Here is a 15,598-nt window from a genome sequence, read left to right on the forward strand (position 1 = left end):
GTTTACAGACTCGGAGGCATATGGGTAGAGTTGACTTTTCAGATCCTCAGATTCAGATCCTTAGATCTCAGATTTCAGATCCTATAACTTCAGATGCAGATTCAAATTTACAAGCCTTTTACAATACCCGTATTAACAGTATGATTGCAATTTTTTTAAAAATAATTTGAATATGACATATACAAGGCAGTTATGAATGAAAACAAAATAGTCGGACGTCTACATAAACATTTTCGCTTAACAAGTTTCAACGAACACGGGTCTACAATTACAGATTAGCTAACTTGCTTCTTCCGACCCCCTGAATTCTGATTTAGCCCGGGGTCACTGGCTTCCAACATGGATTAGTTATATTCCCTCGCCATCAATATTACGAACGATGGTAAAATACGGACTGCCGATAGCCAGCATTTACATGATCGTCGCGGTCTTGATCGTTCGATCGCTGGTGTGTGTTTATCTCTATGTCTCTATGTATAGGCTATAGAGCTGGGAACGTTCACGTGATGATATAACAAGTCGAATCATTGCGCACCCTGTCTTCGACTGATGACGTTCTGATTCTGAGATCGAAGTTTTTAAGTTCAAGATTCAAGATAGAAATAAAATAATTTCTAAAGCCTTTTCAAATCTAAATTATATTTTATTTATCAGTATATTACATCAAACTTTGAAAGTTGTGAAATTTTAATTCCGAATCTGCATCTGAAGTTATAGGATCTGAGGTCTGAGATCTGAGATCTGAATCTGAGGATCTGAGGATCTGAATCTGAGGATCTGAAAAGTCAACTCTACCGAGGCATATGATCATCTCTGCAGATTATGCAACAGGCCCAGATCACGTGAGGCCATGAGGGGATATCCACGCAACTCAGTACCAAACACTAGCGCTCACAGAGTGAGCAAACACAAAGTGAGTACCCCTAACGTCAGCTCAGTAGTCTGTAATACAGTAGATTGTAGTCAACTAAGAAACCTAGGAGAAAGGCTTAACACTGTGGCTATGCCGCTAAGTCCCTTTTGATTTTTGTCATAGCTCAAAATCGTTCTCCCACACCTCAACCTGAGCCATGAACACCCCCACCAGTTTATGATATGACCCATCACAATGGCATGACGTCCACGGATCTTGACAGACGGAAGTCTTGACAGACGGAAGTTCTTGACAGCAGCATATTGGTTTTCAACTCTAATACCTTCTCTGTCTATAAATAGACACGAGAAGGTAATAAGTTTTCAAAGTTTTACAGTTCTCAAAACAATAAGAGAAAATTGTTCACGTGGGCTCATGGCCTGGACTAATGTTTTAAAGGTTATTGTTGCATGCCCTGTCAGCTACAGTTTTGAGTTCTACTTTCCATAGTATGTTGGAATACCCAATACTCAGCTTGTTAACATTAACTGTATTGTGTGGGTCCTGTATTGTCAGTGTTTGAATTCATATCAGGACTAAAAGTTATCTTTTTACAATAGATTTCTATTTTTTGTCATCAAAGGACCAGTTACTGTAACCAAAGATATTTTTTAAAGTTTTTATTGCATGTGTCAGCTACAGTTTTGAGTTTCTGCTTCTCAGTGTTTTGGAATGCCCAGAATTTTGCTTCTCAACATTTAATTGTATATGTGTGTTTTGTATTGTCAGTGTTAGAATTCATGTCTACACTTGAGTTTTTTACAATAATATTGCATGTAAGACACTGATGCAATACATTGACAATCCAAATACTGGGTATTTAAAACTGCTGGAGAATTTTAAAATGCTGTAAGAAGTATAGATCAAGAAACTGTAGTTGATACATGAAAGAAAAATACTAAGGAAAAAATGTCAATTACTCGAACCATTATATCTGAATTGATCAACAAAGACAATGCATGTCATACATATAGAAACTGTTTTGACACATACTGGTATATTATAGGTTACTCAACCTCTTTTACCCAGGGACTTTGGTATAGCCCAATGGTTTTAAACAGAGTCAATTGACCTACATACACAGAAATGGGGTTAAAGGTTAAATTTGTTCTGGTGATAAAATAAACTGACTAAGCAGAACAAGAATGCTAAAAATTGACAAAAATTACAGTGCTTTTTCTCTTTAAAAGAAAATTGTCAAATGTGGAGGCAAGGGTCATGTCTGTAAATAAGTACTTCCAGGCAACAGGTTCAAAAGTTGTGGTTTTCCAATTTGTATCAATGAAAAAAAAGAATAAAAAGGATAACAAAATTTTTCAAATTAAAATGTTTTTTGTCCAACTTTTCCAGTGTATATCTCTCACCATCTACTGTCCACCATTTGGTTAAGTTTTTTTATTGAATATAATTTCACAGTTTTTAAATTAGTGACGAGAAATTCCAGTGTCATTAGACTTTGGTTGTCACATAGTCTAAGAGATGCATATAGAATTAGCAAATGAATCTACACAGAAAAGATAAAATAATTTCCTTAACTCTGTTTACAGCACACAAAAAATATGGGTGATTTCAAAAGTCGCTAAAAATTGCGGGCACAAATCATGAAGATCTGAACAAACACTCACATGACCATTCTGAACACTATGTTGGGTACACAAATTACTTGACAACTCATGTCAACACTAGATAAACTCACAACTATGTGTGTTTTTTGCCATCGCCATTTTTCGAAATATTTCATTAAAAATTTGGGCTTCAAAATCAGCTAATCACACTCAAGTCAACATGGACGACATAGTCCCAACCACAGATTGGAAGTAAATGAAAATTCTGCTTTAGTAAAGGTATGCCCACACAATTCAAAAGACATTTTTTACTGTTTGTACTCCAACAAACATACATAGTTTGCTTTAGGTAATATACGCATCAAAATAGTTTTACGTTTCCTCAAACTTTCTTCGTGGAAAATTTCAGCAATTCTCCTCCATAATAAACACTGGATATATGGGGTTATCTGTGCAAAGTTTGGCAGCCTTTAGTGATACTTGAAATTAACAATAGTTACTATGTCCTGTGATGGGAGGTGTAAACTCTATGGGGAAAAGTTGAATTAAGTCTTGATTTTCACAAGAAGAGTACGGTGACAACTTCATTAACTCTACATGCTTAAAAAGTCACAACAAGCAGCAGATCAAACTGTAAAACAGCTCAAATTGTTTCAAAGATTTGTGAACATTTTGAGCAACTGGGTAGCTGTTGTCACGGCGATTCTACTTTAATTACAGACTGTATCACAGTACATTGTTATACATTGTGTCATTGGAAAATGATTGTCACTTAAAATTTCCGCATTTTCAGAAAGATCAGAAAGATCAATTTTGAAATAATTTGAGTTACTATACATCAAAAAATACATTGTAATAATGTATTCTATTAGTATTTGTACTTTAGTTAGATTTGTACTTCAATTACAAATGACATGTTTGAATTTCATCTTATAAATTGTAAGTCATTTTCTGTGGGGAAAGATCATCATTCTTTCCGTGTATTCTGCAATTTCTACAAACCATTCATCCTTGTTACTGTATATTCAGGGATTGACAATTTTGAAAACAGAAAATTACTAATCAGAATGGGGTTACAACAACATGACAATGGCCATGACTGTGGATGAATCAACAACTACTGAGTCTTGCTACAGACAATTACATGTAGGTCTTGACTCTAGCATTAATCTATTGCCTCAATACATACTGCACAGATGAGGAAGCTGATGCGTAATTAGCATACATCAAGAAATTCACACCTACAACCCAGGCATTACAAAGACCTCAAACTATTTGTCCTAAGGTACAACGTGTCTCGAAAGTGAAAGGTTTTGCTCAAACTTCCTTCAATGAAAATTTCAACCATTCTCTTTCCAAATCAAGAATGAAAATTGGGGGTCTCAGAGTGGTACTATAGAGAAACAAATTACCAAACATTTACCAATATTTGAAAAACAAAATGGCTGCCATCCACATGCTAACTGTATGGGGAAAATATAATTTTTTATTTTCAAAACGGCTAAGATGGTGAAAATTTTTCTCACTCCAAGAGCTTTAAAATAAACCTCCACAAGTGGAAGATCAGAAAAGAATTGTGAAACTTTGAGTCCAAATATCTGTCCCTGTGGCCCTTTCTACCTTAACGCAATTCGATTTTTGACCAGTCATATTTAAGCTGTGAAAGTAAACATGAAAAACAAGACATGACCATCAACAAATCACCATACTTCTTTGTGCCCTGCTAGTGTGCATAACTCTTTCAATTTGGCAAACACATATAGACATGGAAACCTATTTCCTGCCATGATTTTTGAATCTTAGAGTCTGTAAAAAGGTTCTATGAATAAAGAGAAAATTCAAACTGCAGCAAACAGCAAGTTAGCTGAGGAATCTTTCCCTCAAGGACATAAACCTCCAACCCTCCCCCTCTATGCAAAACAAAGCAACAGCCACTGACGAGAAATCGTCCTCCCGTTTACTGTCCAGCAGCACAGATCTACGTGAACAGAACTTTTGCTGACAAATTCCAAATTTGTTTCAAAAGTGATGTTTTTGATTATAATAAAAATTTTACAACATTGCTGGGTAGCTTACTACAGAAGTACCTGAAAATCTACTCAAAAAGTTTGTTTTGGAGAGCAGCTGGTAGGGGTGTCATTTTCCAGTACAAGACAATGCAACAACAACATAAGGTAAACACTGTTTACAGCTTACCTATATAACAGTAAACAGTGTATGGTACCTGCATTCATGTGTTTTCATCAGTCAAAATCAATATGTTTTGATGCCAACTCAAATTTCGCACTTTAAAAACACTTAACAAAAGATAAGACACATAAAGTATGAATAACTAGGTTTTTTGTAAATTTTTTGGAAACCAATTTCAGTGAAAGCAGATCCCACCCCAAAAGCAAATATTTAAGACATATGATGAAAAAGATACCATGTCCTGTCACTTTTATGCAAAGACAGATGATCAAGGGTGTGAATGGCAAAAAACAAACACAAACAAACAAACAGGGTAACCTACAGCACACAGACTCTACAGAAATGTGACCACATTCTGATGCATACAGTCACCATCTGTAGCGTATTAATTGTCATAAACCCATGTTCCCAGTAAATAAATTCAACCACAAACACCTCGAATGAGTGGCAAATAGAAAACAGCTAAAGAGATTACAAGACACTTTGTTTATGTGAAAAAGCACAAAAGAACAAGGGAGCTTTTATCTGTAAAAAACTATTGTCCTCTTTCAGGTCATGCCTGACTATTTCAAAAACCCTTCACATGACATCAAAAAAAAAAAAGAAATATTGTTACTCTCTGGGGCAAAAATTGAATTGTTTCAACTGATTTTTTAAAAATATAGAACTTTTGGATTGCTACGAAAGACAGTCTAACTGGCAATGTGTAGTGTCTAAGAAGATTACGGTTTATTGGCTGTCTCTGTATTATTCAAATTGATGAATTTTGAAACGGCCAATCAGCAACTCGATAGCCTTAGTTTCCTACTCCCTAAGTTGATGTCAATAATTACAATCTACAAATCAGTAATAACCCTTCGCATCACTGCACATTGGCCCGAATGTATGAGTACCTACAAGATGAAGAGTTTTACCAAAGTGGGAAACAACAAAAAGAATTTCAGCCCCTTCAAAATGACCATTACCACACCTGCTTGAGTTTTTTTTAAAGTAAGAACACATAATGTCGCTCTACTACATTCACAGCTGCTCATTCTCAGACAGTAACCAACAAAAGACAACCTGTCATTATTTATGTATCCCACACTGACAACTGGAAGGAAAAGTAACTCTACTGTATCTTACAGAAAATAGCAACTACCAAGCTACACTTAGAGGAAGATTTTCTCAGAATAAATATTTAAAATCAAAGTTTTTTTTCCAAGTGAGAGATGTTATCTTCTTGCTATGGAAATGCATGCAATTATTGATACAGCTGCTATGGCAACGACAACACCTACGGCTTTCCAGCCAGGTTCTTCAAGTTGATAGTAGAGAGCTGCAGCCTACAACAAACAAACAAACAGAGGAATTATCTTTCTGCTGCTCACACCAAATTTGAGACACATTTCAGAATTTTGAACACAAAAAAAATTGCTTAGACTAAAAAATAAGATCTAGGTCTTTTTAATGCACTTTATGAAAGGACACAGGTGAAGGCAAGAAAGTAGCCAAACTTGTCATGACAAGATAACAAACACAATGTCTGAATAGGACTCTTCCTGGACTCAGTGTACATTATGAATATGAAGAGCGCCCTCAAACATGACTGCATGAAACACAATAATACAGATAAATTCACACTAATAAGTTACCTGTATTAAAATAATAATCGTGAATTCACATGAATCCACATGAATACAAGCTTGCTGAATACAAGCGATGGATTATTGACTGTATTCATCTGTATATGCACTCTTCAGCTAAAATACAGGCAATAATCCATGCTAATACAGTAAGTATTATTGGGTTTTCATGCAGTGATGACTGTTGACCTGCTGGCCAAAGTTAACATTTTATTGTTACATTGCATCAATAAATAAATACAAAAACAAAGATTTACAAATATTAACAAAAACAATAGTTCAAAAGGTCATCCATTTGGAACCTCTTCATGTAATAAATAAATAAATAAATAAATGAATAAATAAATAAATAAAGAATTGAATTAATAAATAAAGAATAAATTTTGTCACCTACCCAACCACCTTGTCTTGCAATCCATGCAGCAATTCTCTCACCAATAATAAACTTCACTACAAATTTAACTATGCTATTGAAGAAACTCTTGAATCCCTTTTTTATAACATCTATTGCTATCCTATATCCGAACATTAATAGTGCGACGATTCTTCCCCAGTTGATGCCGTCGGTGAAAATCCTGTCGAGAAAGGAGACATAATACTACACAAAATCAGTTATCTCATGGAAAAGACATGAAAATGGATTTGTTTGAAAGATAAAAAGAATATCTAAAGGTAACAATACAGTAACTTTCAATAATTTTCATTTTATGGAAGCAAAGCCTCAACAGATGGCGGGAATTGAGGAAGCGAGTATTAACAGAGGCAAATGTGTACAGGGTACTGTTTTACGTCATTGCATGGTTCATATGAGTGAAATCTGACTGCTGTAAAGGAGTGTTTGGCAGCAAAATTAAAGGGAGGGTGTCGTCGGAACTGTGCGTGTGTGACTTTGTTGTTTACAAACAATGTATTTCATGCATGATATCAAGATGCATCACTTCAACATAGCTGCAACATTTAAATTTTATGATATTCATTGTTAACAAACATGTTTTAACTTTCATCAATCGCCACGTACCCAAGATTCAGTGTTTACATTGGTCAGAGAGGTCCCTGGCAACCTTTGAGCAGAGTTCTGACAACAATCTCCCTTTAAGAGCCATGACTTGTTTTTGCGATGAAATAGCGCCACCAACGGCGAAATTTCAAAAGGAAAGTTTGTGATTTTTTTCCAAAAAATCTCAAAAAACCTAAGCACCTGGACGCAAAACAAAGAATTTAATTACTTTTGCCTAATCATAGAAGAAGATAAGGAAACAGGCCTTACAATCTGCCCACCTGTCTGGGTTTAGTGGGTGAAATTTACCTGTTTGATGGACTTGTCTGGTTTACTCAAATACGAGGCAAGGAATTTAGAATTGTTTCTATACCTGAATATTTCGGTTTAGACCTTTGGGATGAGGTAAGTCTGTAGACCCTTGAGAAGGTTTATGATTAGTCCTAATGGCAGTTAACAGCACCCTGAACGCTGCTTGCTCATTATCTAGTGATTTAGTTAATTTCACCAGTACTATGTGGACTATATATGGCTGCTGTAGCATTCGGGCATGTTTTCAATTTTGATTTGCTCCCTAACTGAAACTAGAGCAAGGGACATACTGTACCTCTACAAACCACATTTCTCTCTAGGGGAAGACAGGAAATCAGAAACAGTAATTTTATTCAAAATTTGATAGAAACAATGAAATTGACCTACTTCCTGGCAATATTCGCAAAGTGTTCATATGCTGTTGAAGGTGTGATGTCTAATGATCGTATCATGCCACGAAACTCCCCAGAATAACGAGCATTGATGTCGTCCCCAATCTGGGCTAACCTTCTGCCAACCTGAGCTGTCGGACTGCAAGAAAAAGACAGATACACCGATCAGTTGCAGTGCAAACTTTGAAACATCAGCTGGAAGAGGTTGAATCTGGTTAATGATGCAATTGGCAAACAACAGTGAAGATAAGCAGACACAGAAAGTGTTTTGTATTAATAAGTCACAACCTAGGGAGTCATTTGCATTACAGTGCATAGTTAGAGGATCCTAGGAAAGCCCTCTAACTTTACATCTAAATGTTTATCTACTGATCTCACTTGTGCCTAATTAGATCTCTGGCAGAGCACTGGTACTTTACTCAGTATCTTTGTTCAGTGCATTGCAGTCTTGGAAGGCTCCAAACTCTGTTCTTCTGTGGTCAAGAAATGTTAGAAATTTATAATTTGTCTTTCTAAGATTTCAATTGAGACAACTTGATGTATTAACACTGAGCTGCTGTGCAGCGTGCTCGCAAGGTTATATCTGATTGGTTGATTGTCACTATTCACAACAACTTAGGGAGTCTACTTGTATTATCAAATTATAACGGTAAGATTCAGCCAACCAATTGGATAACAGCTTCCGAGACGCTGCAGGTTAGCCCACACTCAGTGATGAGGACCCTGTAATTTAACTAGTGGACTCATCCTAATGGAAATGCTGGGACTTAAGGTCTTGCTGAGGTCGTGAAAAATCAACAAATGTTATAAATTTTTTAAAATGTCATTTCAACACACATGACAGTGAATCTACATAGTACAAAAATTTAGGTAGAAAGTGCCTCTGGGATAGATATTCGGACACTCAATTTTTTACAATACTTTTCTAATCTTCCACTCGTGTGGGGTCATTTTGAAGCACTTGGAATGAATAAAATTTTCAACATCTTATAATTTGTGAAGATTCGAAATTTTCCCATAAAGAGGGATGGTCACCATTTTGAATTTCAGGTATCAGTGGTGTGAGTACTGTGGTTAACGTAGTACGTGCTGTGAAGTGAAGGACTTAAACTTTTTAAGCAAAATTTCCTCCAAAAAATTTCTCAACCATTCTCTTTCACATTGAAGCATAAAAATCAGGGGTTACCCTGCAAAATTTGGTACCAGAGAAACATATTACCCAATATTTACTGACGCTTGAAATTCAAAATGGCCGCAATTCTTGTGTTTTCTCTCTGGGGAAAATTCAAATGTTGATTTTTAGAGAAATAGGCCAGAGAAAACTGACGTGGTTACTCAAAGAGTTTAACCTGTTCACCCCCAATTCCCTGTACACAGGTCAACACTTCCCATTGATAACAATGGGTTTGGACCCAAACTATAGTGATGAAAGTTTTAAAGTGAGCCCCTGCAAGTGGTAGACCTAACAAATACTGTAAAGTTAGGGAGTCCAAATATCTGTCCCTGAGACCCATTCTACCTTAAAATTGCAAGATGGCAAAAATGCTGCGGAAGACAAACATGATAGATGGCTTGGATGAGCTTTGAAAAAGGTTACTTAAAACAGAGGGTGAGCATTTCTGACAAAAAAAATCCTGAAAAAAATCAGGGAGATATTTAGTGTCACTTCTTTCCAGTCCAGATTTTGCAGCAAAACATCGTTATTGGTATGACTAACATATTGTTTCTGCTCTGAAACAAGTTATGCCAAATCAAGAGGCAGTGACGTTATGTTAGTATACAAGTTGCAAAGAGCAATAAAAAGACGAATGTACACTCCAGTGTTTGAAATATGTCACAGCCATTCTGAAAACAAAAATAATTTCCTGTAATCGTGTAATACGCAAGCTGTGATCTTAGAGATGTATACATGCTCACAAATGCAAATCACATGCTGCAACCTAAAATACACTGAATTTCTGTTCAGTGTTATTTGTTAAACCCTGGGTGAAGATCAGAGTTTGCATGCCAAAATTTTAACCCTAACTCATTCCCGAAATATTGAACTTGTGTTAGACTTTACCATTTGAAAAACTAACTTGCTGCTTAAAGGTATACTGTCACCTGTTCCAATTTTGCCACAGTTACCATGGAAAGAGAAATTCTAACCAATCACAGATTTCAAGCGGGTGGCCCCTTTTAAAAACAGCACCCTCACATGGGCATGTTGAATACCAAGGAACGCCCCTTTGACCATATATGGGCATATTTAGATTACAGGTGATTGTATACCTTTAAGGCTTAAGCTTCCTTTAGCTGTAACTTTTAATGTATTTTTGTTGCATTGGTACACCACAAGTTTTATTCTTCAAATTCACAAAATCATGTTCAATGAAATGCCTTATTGTGGGAATGTCCAATGTTGATGATAGAATTTTTGTCTGCACTAGAAGTCATTTGATGCTTTGTTTTGACAAACTCATGCAAATTTGCTTTAGGGAATACTTAGAAGAGATGACAATGTACTTATTTTATATAAAAAACAATAAAAATATCATCAAAAGTTATAGCTGTATTGTCCTGTAAAGAATGTTGACACATACTGTAATCATGGTGTGACTTAGTTTTTTGTTCTCAACATTCCAAATCAGGCATACATACATGTACGCTATTTATGATGTACATGTATGTATATTAGCTCAGTCAGTTAGGTGGTATAGTCGGACTGATGGATTGGAAAATGGGGGTGGAAGGATGTAACAGTGTAGGCGTAATGGGTGGCAGTGCTTCAGCTCCGAGGATGATTGAACAAATACATGACATGAAATCAAATACTACATGTATATGGGTGTGTCGTCTGACATGCTACAGCATGAGCACATTTCAAAAACTATGCAGTGATCATATCACGTATATCTTTTAACCTGTTCACCCCAAATTCCCTGTAAACAGGTCCACGATCTGCATTGACAACAATGGGTTTGGGCCAAACCATTGTTGTGAAGGGGTAAAAGCACAGCGTCTGTCTCTGAAGATGTGATGCATGCTGGGAAATCACTTTGATGTGGCACACAAGTGAATTATGAAGGTCAAAGCACAACAACATGAGGAACATGCAGAATTTTTATCAGAGACATCGAAAAAATTAACCTAGTTTAACATTCGAAATGTATATTGCCATGATTTCTGCTGACTTTTGCAATCATACAACGAAACTGAATCTTTAAGATGATTGTCTAAAAATCTTTCATCCTTTCTTCTAAAGTTGTAATTTCATCATACAAAGTTGAAGCAATGAAAAAATATATATTTCACAAATTATTGAAGAACATGAAAGTTCAATTTTTCAAAATTTATAACAAATATCTTTATGCAAGACTTCACATCAATAAATATTGGTAAAATAGATCAACATTTATAACTTTCATATTTTTATGTTTATTTTCATGTGATAACTTTTGACAAAACAAATAAACAAATATTAAATGGTAAACATCTCACAAGGGTAACAAAAGCGTCCTGTGAGGAAGCATGAAAGATATAGACACGGCCAAGCTTTGTTCATTTCATGCTTTACGAATTTGTAGGATGCGCTATTTTGTTAAAAATCTTCAGCAAATGCAAAATCTCTGATGATGATGAAGAAAGTTCATGATTATGTTTTGATCACTTAAAGGTATACTGTCACCTGTTCCAACTTTGCAACAGTTACCATGGAAAGAGAAATCTAACCAATCACAGATTCTAAGCAGGTGGCCGCTTTTTAAAAACAGCGCCGTCACATGGGCATTTTGAATACCAAGGAACGCCCCTTTGACCATATATGGGCATATAGTTAGATTACAGGTGACTGTATATCCTTAACAATAAAATGTTTAAGGTAGAATGTGCCTTAGGAACAGATATTCACTCTCAAATTTTTCCAATACTTTTTTGCTCTTAACCCTTTCACCACCATGGTTTGGCCCAAACCCATTGTTATCAATGGTGAATGTGGACCTCTTTACAGGGAATTGGGGTGAACAGGTTAAACTTGTGGAGGGCTCATTTTGAACTTCATTGAGTAAATATACCATGATAGTTTCCACAGCTTAATTTTGTGAAAGTTGAAATAATACTTTTCCCCATGAAGTTAACACAAGGATGGCGGCCATTTTGAATTTCAAGTGTCGGTAGGTAATCTGTTTCTCTAGTACCAAACTTTGCATTGACCCATGATTTTATTCTTTATTTTTAAAAGTTTGAGCAAAAGTTTGTCTTCTAATTTTGAGGCATATACGACCTTAAACATGGTCTTGCAATCATGAATGAAAATCTTGGCAAAGTTCACATTGCCTTCATCCATATCATGCACTGAACTGTAAAAATGTTTGCTTTACATAAGACAACTGGAGAAGGTTGTGAGCCACTTGCTTTTGTATATAGATAGAGCATGGCAATATATCAAATACCTTTCTACGTTTGGTGTTATTTTTTCTGAGTTGCCTAATGTATGTGTTAAACAAGTACTGCTGTAAAAAAAATAAAAGAAAAAGAGAACACATATAAACAAACAAAAATAAATAACAGGATAGAATGAAACCTTTGAGAAAACCATGGTTCAATTTTTTACTTTCGAGATACATACTACCGTATTTAAGGTACTATGGGCTGGGAGGTGTTAACCTTATGCTGAATTGTATTCTTTTGGAACCACTGATATCTCATGTCACTATAATAAACTTAACTAACTAACTATGCATCTCGAAAGTAAGATGTACAAGTTTGCTTAAACTTTGCTCAACAAAACTTTCAACCATACTCTTACCAAATCAAGCATAAAAATCAAGGGTCATTGTGCAAACTTTGGTACCAGATAAACAAATTACCTAACATTTACTGATATTTGAAATTCAAAATGGCGGCCATTCTTACTCCAAGAGCTTTAAAATGAGCTCAAACAAGTGGTAAATCCGAGAAGTATTGTAAACTTTTGAGAGTTTTAATATCTGTCCCCAAGGCGCATTCTGCAATAACCCCTTGACTAATAGCGTTGATTGCGATTTCAGGTTTGTTACTAAATATACCTGCATACGCATAACATGGGACAACACTGCCTAAAATTCTGACAAATTATGTTGTTGTAAGCGTGGCTGTTGTTGCAGCTTGTAGTCTGAGCTATAAATTCATACCAATTAGTGTGACTTTCAGTGGCCATTCTAACGCTGGACTGAAAGATCCGTCGCTCGAGGACGCTCCCCCACTTAGGGAGAGTGTAGAGAGCGCCCTCAAGTGATGGATCTTCCAGTGGCCATTGTAACACTAGCATGTTTTATTTTCGGCGTTGCTACAAATAATGAGGACAAATATTTATTCATGCATATTAATGAGAGAAAAAATGATGTCATTTGTGATCAGCACTATTCCTGTAGATCGTACACCATGGTAAAAGAGATAAATTCAGGGACTTTAAAAAACCTTACCTTAAAGGATTGGTTGTGAAGCCCTGCAACTCTGGAACTGAAGGCGTCTCATTGTCTTGCTGGAATTCCTGCTGGAATCTCTGGAACATAAAATTCCGTACAATGCCCTCTGCTTGTTCCTGGACATTCTCCTCTGTATCAGGAGGTAATTCACTCTCCGTTGTCGTGGTGATTGACGGCCGGTTACTGGCCATTATGTACTAGGATAATTTACCTGCATGTTCAAAAAGAACAGCGACGTCAATATGGATTTCTGCGTGTCCAACTGAATGTGAGAATTCAAATATTACCGGTCAAGGACAGTGAAATTTTCAGATTGTACACAGAAACAATCCTGTACTTGAATTCTTAATATATAATTTTTTTTGTTTTAATGACAACAACAGTTTTTTGTGCTATTCACAAACTGCATTGTTATTGTTGACAAGTGAATTCTTGTCCACAATAACAGTTCATTCTATGCATACCGGTATATGCATGTATGCTATTTTGACAAGCCAAATAGAGGGCGTTTCAACATTTTCTTCCAAGTAGGATAAGAACTTGAAACTGCCATACAGACTGAAATTATGACCAAAAGTTAGCATTACTAGCCCTTATACTACTGGGAACAAGTCATCGTTGATGACACAGTCCCCACTTGTTAATGGGTGCTTTGATTACAGGTTCTCAGAGAGGATAGAGTCCTCTTCATTAGGTCTGTGATAAAAATACTTTTGAATAAATTCGCTTGATACATGTCTGAGTTGTAGTTCAGGAGATGAAAAAATCGTAATAAAATGGCCACATGGTGGCCATATTGGATCAAATCACAAAACAAATCAATGTGCATATGTATGACATAGGTCAATGTCCTTGTACCAAGTTTGAATAAAATTGGTTGAGATATGCCTGAGTTATGGCTCTGTACATGAAAAAATCGTAACAAAATGGCCGCATGGCGGCCATATTGGATCGTATCACAAAACAAATTGATGTGTATAGCTATGACATTGGTCAATGTCCTTGTACCAACTTTGAATAAAATCTGTAGAAACATGCCTGAGTTATGACTCTGTACATGAAAAAATCGTATAAAATGGCCGCCTGCTGGCGGCCATATTGGATCGTATCACAAAACAAATCAATGTGCATATGTATGACATAGGTAATGTCCTTGTACCAATTTTGAATGAAATTGGTTGAGATATGCCTGAGTTATGGCTCTGTACATGAAACAATCGTAACAAAATGGCCGCACGGCGGCCATATTGGATCGTATCACAAAAAGAATCGACGTGCATATCTATGACACTGGTCAATGTCCTTGTACCAACTTGAATAAAATCGTTGAATGCCTGAGTTTGGCTCTGTACATGAAAAAATCGTAATAAAATGGCCGCCTGGCAGCCATATTGGATCGTATCACAAAACAAATCGACGTGCATCTGTATGACATATGAAGTAATCCTTGTACCAAGTTTGAATGAAATCGCTTCAGGCATCTCTGAGATATCTGCGTGAACGAACGGACGGACGGACGGACGCACGCACGCACGCACGCACGCACGCACGGACATGACCAAACCTATAAGTCCCCCGGACGGTGTCCGTGGGGACTAAAAATGAAACATGACTTTTCATAAATTTTATTGATATACGGTAGTCTCCTGTTTCAGGATTTGTTGATTTGGGGAAAAATAGAACCTAGAAGTATGAAAAATATTCCACTCTGTTCAAATACTGAAAGTAGTTCTAAAATTCTGACTCACCTTTTAAACTTTGTCCTCTCCAATACCTGATAGAAAGAAAAGAGAATATTTTTGATATTAAAAATAGTTAGCGATAGCGTTGATTCCAAAACAAATCACAGTGTTCTGATTATGCAAAATGAAACATTGATTGGGAAGCTATGATGCTAAATAAAAAAAATGCGGGTTTCTGGTAACCTGACGTACAGCACCCTATTTACAACCCTCCAACCATAAACCTTATACAACCCTCCAACCCTAAACCTTTTTCTTTCATTTGCAAAAATCACACATGATTTTGCAAATTTTGCTGGTTTATGTTGAGTCACTCTGAAATAATATAAAAAATAAAGAAAAAGTTCCAAACTGACCTTCCCTATTTCCTGAGGCCTTGCTACAGAAACAGAATTTATTTTTTCTTACACCTCACCTG

General features: G+C 36.1%; 1 protein-coding gene across 2 annotated transcripts in view; it reads right to left on the reverse strand.

Annotated features, from left to right (window-relative positions):
* Positions 1-245: 245 nt before the first annotated feature.
* Positions 246-15,598, reverse strand: part of LOC139121738 (bcl-2 homologous antagonist/killer-like) — a 59,893-nt gene continuing 44,540 nt past the window's right edge. For both annotated transcript variants that reach the window (XM_070686867.1, XM_070686875.1), the window contains exons 2-7: positions 15,187-15,212; positions 13,436-13,649; positions 12,425-12,484; positions 7,990-8,133; positions 6,688-6,868; positions 246-5,993 (exon numbers count right to left, since the gene is read on the reverse strand). In XM_070686867.1, the coding sequence (XP_070542968.1) occupies positions 5,883-5,993; positions 6,688-6,868; positions 7,990-8,133; positions 12,425-12,484; positions 13,436-13,629 (690 nt within the window). In that variant the 5' untranslated portion in view covers positions 13,630-13,649; positions 15,187-15,212 and the 3' untranslated portion in view covers positions 246-5,882. The remainder of the gene's footprint in view (positions 5,994-6,687; positions 6,869-7,989; positions 8,134-12,424; positions 12,485-13,435; positions 13,650-15,186; positions 15,213-15,598) is intronic.

This window comes from Ptychodera flava, chromosome 2 (assembly GCF_041260155.1).
Source record: "Ptychodera flava strain L36383 chromosome 2, AS_Pfla_20210202, whole genome shotgun sequence".
Classification (NCBI taxonomy): domain Eukaryota; kingdom Metazoa; phylum Hemichordata; class Enteropneusta; family Ptychoderidae; genus Ptychodera; species Ptychodera flava.